The sequence below is a fragment of the Urocitellus parryii genome (genome assembly GCF_045843805.1).
Source record: "Urocitellus parryii isolate mUroPar1 chromosome 12 unlocalized genomic scaffold, mUroPar1.hap1 SUPER_12_unloc_3, whole genome shotgun sequence".
NCBI lineage: Eukaryota > Metazoa > Chordata > Mammalia > Rodentia > Sciuridae > Urocitellus > Urocitellus parryii.
This window is the reverse complement of record NW_027551760.1, coordinates 570,645-578,274: the sequence shown is the minus strand read 5'-3', so window position 1 is coordinate 578,274 and position 7,630 is coordinate 570,645. Positions and strand designations below refer to the sequence as shown.

The 7,630-nt window shown below is 61.7% G+C and overlaps 1 protein-coding gene across 2 annotated transcripts; it reads right to left on the bottom strand.

Annotated features, from left to right (window-relative positions):
* Window positions 1-455: 455 nt before the first annotated feature.
* On the bottom strand, window positions 456-6,200 carry Ankrd23 (ankyrin repeat domain 23). 2 transcript variants are annotated; one of them, XM_077794287.1, is made up of 10 exons: window positions 6,104-6,199; window positions 4,577-4,723; window positions 4,257-4,391; window positions 3,180-3,305; window positions 2,849-2,947; window positions 2,664-2,762; window positions 2,475-2,573; window positions 2,254-2,352; window positions 1,616-2,177; window positions 456-1,550 (listed from the first exon to the last, which is right to left on the bottom strand). In XM_077794287.1, the coding sequence occupies exons 1-9, from the start codon at window positions 6,128-6,130 to the stop codon at window positions 2,082-2,084; spliced, it is 927 nt and encodes a 308-aa protein (XP_077650413.1). In that variant the 5' UTR covers window positions 6,131-6,199; the 3' UTR covers window positions 456-1,550; window positions 1,616-2,081. The 2 variants fall into 2 exon arrangements, with proteins under 2 accessions (XP_077650413.1, XP_026269851.1); XM_026414066.2 differs by lacking the exons at window positions 456-1,550; window positions 2,849-2,947 and having other exon boundaries at window positions 1,855-2,177; window positions 6,104-6,200.
* Window positions 6,201-7,630: the final 1,430 nt, after the last annotated feature.

Genomic DNA, 7,630 nt, shown 5'->3' with positions numbered 1-7,630 from the left:
TTAATTTGTTTTCACAAGTTCATGGCTGTTATGCAGAAATAGGGGTTTGTAAGTTTGTGATGTTTCCTCAGATTTTGATGTACTCCCTCATCTTCTAGGTGGGTGTATCTGGTTAGGTAGACTCCTGGGGATTTCCAGTGTGTGCAGACAGGCTAGTCGTCTACTGATATGCAAGGTTTCTGACCTAATGATCTTTTAAAGCCTCCCCTGGTGATTTCTAATAAGCAGCCGAGGCTGAGAAACACTGCTCTTTGATCCGGTCCATCAATGAGCTGAGGTGCTCTGATAGCAAGACCCATGTGCATGGACCCCACACAAAGTCCACTCTGCACCTGGTGGCCTGTCTCAATGTCAGGCCTGCATTGTTACCAGGCTTGAGTTTGCTGCTAAGGTTGACAAGGCCTTGGGGCCCTGCCAGGCAGTCCCTGGTGCCCAAAAAAGACAAGTAGGCTACGGTAGGTCATCAACCAATTTAATGAACAAAAAAATACTGATGTGTATAAAAAGCCATTTTTGTCTGTCACTTAGTGTCCTCATTTTCTAGATGAGGAGTTGTCACTGCCATGGTCTACAGCGCCTGTCTGCCCATAGCCCCAGCATCTGGGCGTGCGCTGGCTGTCACCACGGGGCAGGAGCTGCCCGTGGAACGGGTGTGGCCCCGGGGGGCTCTAGTCAGCCTTTCACAAGTATCATAGTCTTGTTCTTGGCCTGAGAAGGCCACCAAAGTGAAAGTCAACATAACCGCTGCAGAATGAATGTCTGCCCTGTGAGGTCAGCCAGGACCGCGAGGAGGCCAGGCGTTGTCCCAGCCCTGCCCTCAGCCTGTGGTTCCCAGTTGAGGGCAGGGCTCTTTAGGACCCGCTTTCTGGCATTAAGGAGCCGGCCCTGCCAGCGCTCAGGCCCACCCTGGGGAACTTGGGAACAGAGCCCCGGGAGCCTGGGGGAAGGGGCCCTCGTGGCCACCAGCTGGCAGGTGGGAATGCAGTGGATGCTGGCTTCAGCATGCACCCCTGTGGGGATGAGTGGGGGGAGGGGGTGGGGGGGTGGATGCGGCTGCAGCTGCAGGCCTGGTCTGGCCTCTCTAGGACCAGGGGCGGGAGAGCCTCAGGCACGAGGGTTGCGGGCCACTGCCCCAAGAGTTGGGTGGGCCACCGCCCCAAGAGTTGAGTGGGCCACCGCCCCAAGAGTTGGGTGGGCCACAAACAAGCCCCAGCGCCCAGGCTCTCCAGCCCACATGGAGGGCCACCGGCCAGCCGCCAACGCTGCGCAGTCAGGCCCCAGGGGGCCCTGAGGTGGAGGGCACGGGTTCCCTGGACTGTGGCTCCAGCACCTCAGCCTTGGGCTTCTGAGCAACCCGGTGGGTGCTGGCGTCTGCTCTTCGGGGCGTCGCCCTGCAAGGGGCCCTGCAAACCACCAGAACCCGCCTCCAGAGTCCGGAAGACCCGAGGTGCCTAGAGCCACTTCGGACCCTACCAGGGTTGCGGCTGATAGGACCCAGGCCCCGGGAGACCCCGCCAGGGGCAGCTGGCAGCTGCACCAATGCCGGACGCCTGCAGGACCCAGGCCCCGGGAGACCCCGCCAGGGGCAGCTGGCAGCTGCACCAATGCCGGACGCCTGCCGGGCTGGCTCGGTGGCCTCTCCCGTGTCCTGGGTGCAGCTGCTGGCCACATCTGAATCACCACCTGCAGGAGACCGGCCCTGGAGGAAGGCGAGGGCCAGGCTCCTGCTCTGGGGACAGTGGACACTGAGGAGGCCTGAGGCCCAGTCCTGGTAGCTGGGCCAGGGCCCGTCAGCTTCTGCCCCACCCTGGGCTCCGCTGCCCTCCTGCCCTCGCCTGGACGGCAGCTAGCAGCTGTCTGTGGTCCTCTGCCTCAGTCCTTCCCAGCCCCAGCCCTAGTGGCCGACGCGGCTACCCTGCCACAAGCCGGGGTCTCTCCACTGCAGGGCTCTGACTGCCCCTCAGCTCTGACAGGAAGCAGAGCCCCGAGGGGGATTGCCACTGAAGGCGAGGCCCGCAGAGCACTGATGCAGGGAGAGGGGGACGGAATGGTGGCTGTGAGGGACCCACAGGTCGGGGGCCTCAGCAGCGGGTGCGGGGATGCCCCACGTGGGCCTGCAGCGCTTCCCGGATGCCCTGCTGCCAGTCTCGTGCCAGCTGCACCGGCGTCAGGGAGGCCTAGGGACAAGGACACCAGGTCAGTCCTCCCTTTCCCCCAGCCCCGGGCGCAGGCCGCCACCCCGAGGGGACTCACCGCGTTCTGCACGGCCAGCTTGGCCCCGTAGAGCAGCAGCAGTTTCATGGCCTTGTAGTGGCCGTGCCGCACGGCCTCATGGAGCGCGGTGTCCCCTTCCTGTGGGGAGACGGGAGGTCCCACTCGTGCCCTCACCCGAGGGCCCTCAGCAGGGTGGCAGGGGCTGTGACCGAGGGGACAGCGCCCTGGTCTGCCGCAGGCTGCCCAGCCGCTGTGCCTACCTTGTCCTGGGCGTCAACGAGGGCTCCACACTCGATGAGGTGCTCCAGGCAGTTGGAGTGGCCCGTGCGCACGGCGACGTGGAGGGGGGTGCTCCAGATCTAGGAGGAGAGGGGCTCAGTGCCACGGCTAACCTGGTGGCCTCCTAGCTTCTCTAACAGGCCACCCAGAGCAGGCCCCTGCTCTCTCACCTTGTCCCGCGCGTTGACCCGGGCGCCCTGGTTAAGCAGCAGTTTGAGGATGTCCAGGTGTCCTCCTCGGCAGGCCCAGAACACAGGAGTCCTGTCCAGCTGTAACACAGAGGCCCCGAAGCCCTCAGACCCGCGGGGACGCTGCGCAGAGCGTTGGCAGTGAGGAGCAGCCTCCCGGGACTCACCAGGTCCCGAGCATCCACGGTGGCACCGGCCGCCAGCAGCTTGCTCACCAGCTGGAGGTGACCCTTCAGACAGGCCCAGTGCAAGGCTGTGCGGTGCAGCTGGGGCAGAGATGGGGTTAGGAGGGTGCAGCCACCCGGAGCACCCACCTGTTGTCAGAGGAGGTCCCCAAACACTCGCCCATCCTGCCATCAGCAAGGGCTTCTCCCTCCCAGCTCAGGACGCCACTGGTTCACGCCCCGAGGACAAGCTCTGTGGTCCCAGGCCAGGGCTGGGACCACAGTGGGACCCTCCTGCTCGGACAGGTGCCACAAGCCCTCGCCCACTGCACACCTTGTCGTGGGCATTGGGGTCCCCTCCATCGGTCAGGAACTTGTCAATCAGGGCCTCCTGGTTCTCAGCAGCTGCCTTCAGGAACATCTCCAGGTCCACAGGCTCCAGCTGGGCCTGGGGCTGCGACTGGGTGAGGGGAAGGACGAGACCAAGTCACTCCCCAGACCTGTAGGCACCCGTGACCACAGTGTCACCAATGATTCCTGGACAGCTGAGGACCAGTCCACCAATGCCCTGTGCGAGTAGTTCTCTTCAGTCTCCCCCTGAAATTCACACGTTGCTGGCACGGTGGCACAGGCCACGATCCCAGCTGCTCCGGCTGGGGCGGGAGGGTCACAGGCCTGAGGCCAATAGAGACGGGATCTTCCAAAAATCCAGATTGCATTTAGCAAGATCCTGTCTCTAAGGATAGAGAGCGCTGGCCCAGCACACGTGAGGCCCTGGCTGCCAGCCCCAGCACTGGGCGGGGACAGGGGGACTGAAGTCCTAACCCTTGTACCTTGAAATGAGACTTTATTGGAAATAGGATCCTTGCAGATCTAACTAGCTAAGATGAGGCCCCTTCCAGTGTGACCCGTGGGAAGGGTAGCCCTGTTCCAGTATGGCTGGTGTCCCTCTTTATTTATGGGTCCCAGGGGTGCCACGTCCTCACTGAGCCACGTCCTCCGCTGTTTTCTTATTTTGAGACAAGGTGTCCCTGAGTCACTCAGGCTGGCTTTGAACTCACAATTCTGCCTCAACCTCCTGAGTCACTGGGATTATAAGGGTATGCCGCTGTGCCCAGCTCTTGGTGTCCCTTTAACAAGGGACGTTTGGACCCTGGGAGGAAGCCACCTGAGGGAGTGCCGGAGAGCCGGAGCAGGAGCTGGGGCAGAGCCTGCAGAGGAAGCGGCTTGAGTTCTGTGGCTTGAGTCCCCAGTCGCCCTAGAAAGCCATCACGGCTCCAGTGTGGAGTCCATGTGGCTCCTGGTGGCCCCAGTACTACTCTTCCCCAAGCACCCTCCACCCCGGGACAGGGCCCTTCGCTTCTGGACCTGAGCCCCGGGCCCTTGCGGCCTCCCAGCCTTGACTTCTCACCTTAGCCACGGGCTCAGGTTCCCTGGGGGGGACTCTGCGTCTCAGTCTCAGTCGCTTTTCTTTCCGTCTTTGAACTAAGTTTTCCAAGTCAGCCACGGTCTCCAGGTTCAGTCTGGAGCTGTTGAATCTTTCCAGCTGGGGTGGGAAGTGGCAGAAGGCCAGGCCAGGCCAGCCATCAGCCTGTGGCTGGGGCCCTGGGGCAGCCTCTTGGTTGGTGTGCTCCTGGGCTGCTCTGCCCAGAGACACAGCACCAGCCTGGCCCCCAGGCCCTCGCTGCCCTGCTGCCCAACCTGGACTGGCCACCCCCCAACAGCACTCACTTTCCTCTTCTTCTCTTCTTCCAATTTTCGCTTCTCCCGGGCCACAGCCTCTTGGAGTCCCAGCCTCCAGTCAGTAGGCCAGCCTCCAGGATCAGGAACTTCAGGCCCAAATCCCAACGTTTTCCCTTCAACCCTCTCTCCGCTCACCTGCAGGACAGGATGTGGGTGAGCAGCCCGGGAAACCCGAGGGAGGAACCCACAGGAAGCCTGGTGCAGGACCAGGGAGACCCTGACCAGCCGAGCAGGGAGTCAGCCTGACCCTCCCTTCCTGAAGCTCCCTGGAGCTCTGGAGCATGGCAGACTCTGAGCCCCGTGGTGGTCCACACCCACTGTGGCAACCACAGGCAGCGGAGGCCAGGGCCGCTGCCTCCCCTGCCCTGCTCAGCAGCCTGCAGGGTTCGGGGCATGTGGCCACCTCTATTTATAGTCCTGGGCCGTGTCCAGGAGCCTGGGGCAGATGACACCTTAGCTTCCCTCTTGGGCTATTGTCCCTAGATTCCTACCAGCTTGTGCTACACTGTCACCTGACTCCAAAATTCTAAACCCCTGGGCTCAGCTCTCTGCCTTTGGTGAAGCTATTTCTACCTCAGTGAAAGGGGCTCAGACCAGCACTTCCCAAGGGCACGGAGATGACCCGAGCTGCTGGGAGCTGGGCCGCGCTGAGGATCGCGTGGGGTGGGGAGAAGGGCAGGGTGACAGGCCAGCACCAACACATGCCCTTCTGCGGCACCTGCCAATGTCACCTTCCCTGGGCCCTCCAGGCCCCTCCTGGCAGGGGCTATGGCAGGCGGGGGCCCCTGGCCGACCACGGGCCTGCCGGACAGCATACCTCACACCCTCTAAAACTGACACCTGAAATGTCACTTCTCTCTGTCTAGAGCTCACACAGCACCCCTCCCCCATACCCTCTGGACATTCCCAGAGCCAAGGCCATCATGGTGCTTGTACTAAAGGATCGCCTCGCTACCCCTGTGTCCTCTGCAGCCACCTGGCACTTCCTGTTCTGCCACCCAGTTCAGGGCAAACTCACTAAACTCATGCTGAGGGTGCAATTCTGTCTAGGTGCTTGTGAGGCGTCACAAAACACCAAAAAGACTCAGGAGGATGAGGCAGGAGGGTCACAAAGTTTGAGGCCAGTTTGGGCAACTTAGCAAGACCCTGTCTCTAAGAAGAAAAGGGCTGAGGATGTAGCTCAATGGTAAATTGCTCAGGTTCAATCCCAGGACCAAACCCTCAAACCAACCAACCAACCGACTCACAAAAAGCCCCGACAAACAAAAAGCAAGAGAACAAACGTCAGCAAGCTCAAGGGTTTTCATGTCCACCATCGCCCAACTCCTGCCCGCTGTCTCCCTGCCCTGCCCTGAAGCCCCTCAGCACCTCGCATGAGAATCAGGCAGAGACCAGGAGAGAACCCGGGCCTCCTTGTCCTCCCCGCACCTCAGACTGTGACAAGAGCTGCCACCCTCCAGCCAGCAGGTGCCATTCTGCTGGGACAGTCTGCCCCCCACCCCACCTCGTCCTCACCAACTGCTGAATGCTGACAAAGTCCATGGTCCCCCCTGCTCTCCACACCCCCAGTGAGGGGAGTGCGCGGCTCAGCCCTTTTATAGGAGAGCCGAGGCCTGGGGGCGGGGAGGACAGGCTTGTGCCAGGACCAGATGACTCTGGAGGGCTGTCACACTCCCCAAAATACCAGCCTGGGACTGTGGCCCACGGAGGGCAAGAAAAGGTGCGGCCAGGAGCTGAGTCGGCCACCTCCTAGACAGCCACTGCCCTGCACCTGCCACACCCACGTCCCAGGGAGCCCAGGCCCCAGCTGGGGACGTTCCCCACTCTTCTGGTCCAGTGCCCACGTGTGAGGAGCCCAGCCCCAGCCTCCTGTTGTGTCTGGCTGCCTGGCACCAGCCCAGCTGCCCCCGCACAAGGCCAGAGTCCTCCCGAAACCTCAGGAGGGACAGGAGCAGAGGCTGACCTACTGCCTCAGGAATCCCCGTGGCCTCTCCAAGAGGGACCCAGGTCCCACGCGATGGCCCAGTCTCAAGGCCACCCTTCCTCCTCCGTCCCTCCCTCACCTCAGCTGACAGCCCCATCACCTGGAGGCGGTCATGGGTCCTCTGCCCTGTAGAAGTCCTCCGTGCCCCCAGGCAGGACCCACCAGATACTCTCGGGACATGGCGGGCCCCTCCAAAGGCACAAGGGACTGAGGCTGCAGGTTCCAGTTAGCGGGTGACCCCGAGACCCCTCTGCCTCGTCAAATGTCCTAAATCTCCTTCAGAAGCCACGTGTGCCCTCCGCCCAGCTGTGCTGAACTCTGCCTTGACCTTTGAAAGGAAACCAGATAGCTGGTAAATAAGGCTCCAGAATCGGAGCCACAGCATCAGAGGTGACCAAAACAGGAAGGGGGAGCTGTGGCCGAGGAGGCCCGTGGTCCCAAGGCTGCAGAGGCCTTGGGGAACTGGGGAAACCCAGAGCTTCTGAAGGACCCGATTCTGAGGCCTGGGGGTGTCTTCTTTCGACAAACTCTCCAGGGTCTGAGGAGGGAAGGGCTTCCCAGGGCAGAGCCAGGGCAGGCAGGAAGTCAGATGCCAGCTGTGCCCTCTGCTGTCCACTCGGCCTCCACCTCCTGCGACAGCAGGGGACAGGGCGTCCGAGCCAACAGGATTCATCTGAAGTCCTCAGCAGAAAGCCAGTCCACCCCCTGAAACTAACGGCTCTGTCATCAAGATCCCCAGCACTAACTTTAAACAAATTCTTCCTTACAGAAAATCCAAACATAAAGCCCAAGTCCCCCGGATGAGCCCCTCCTGCCTCGGTGGCCCAGGGAAGCCACAGTGCTGGCTCAGTGCACGCCTCTGCCTTCCTTTGTGTCTCGTGCCCTGTTGTTCCTAGAGACTCTGTGCCGTGGACACACCAGCACACGCCGCACTCCAGGAACATGCCCCTGCCCCACGGGCACCCTGGGTAGCACCCCTTCTCCTGAACACCCAGGTTCTCATGCCCCACTGCTGTTTGCTGCTGCTGTTGTGTTTTCTCTACAGTCTGGGACCGACC

Bases quoted from the DNA above. Each gene is read 5' to 3' on its own strand.
- Ankrd23 (XM_077794287.1), bottom strand. From the start codon at position 6,130: ATGGACTTTGTCAGCATTCAGCAGTTG. The intron at 3,306-4,256 runs GTGAGAAGTCAA...CCCCTCACCCAG, and splicing joins AACCTGAGCCCGTGGCTAAG to TCGCAGCCCCAGGCCCAGCT. The intron at 2,178-2,253 runs GTGAGTCCCCTC...CCTTGTCCCTAG, and splicing joins AGCTGGCCGTGCAGAACGCG to GCCTCCCTGACGCCGGTGCA.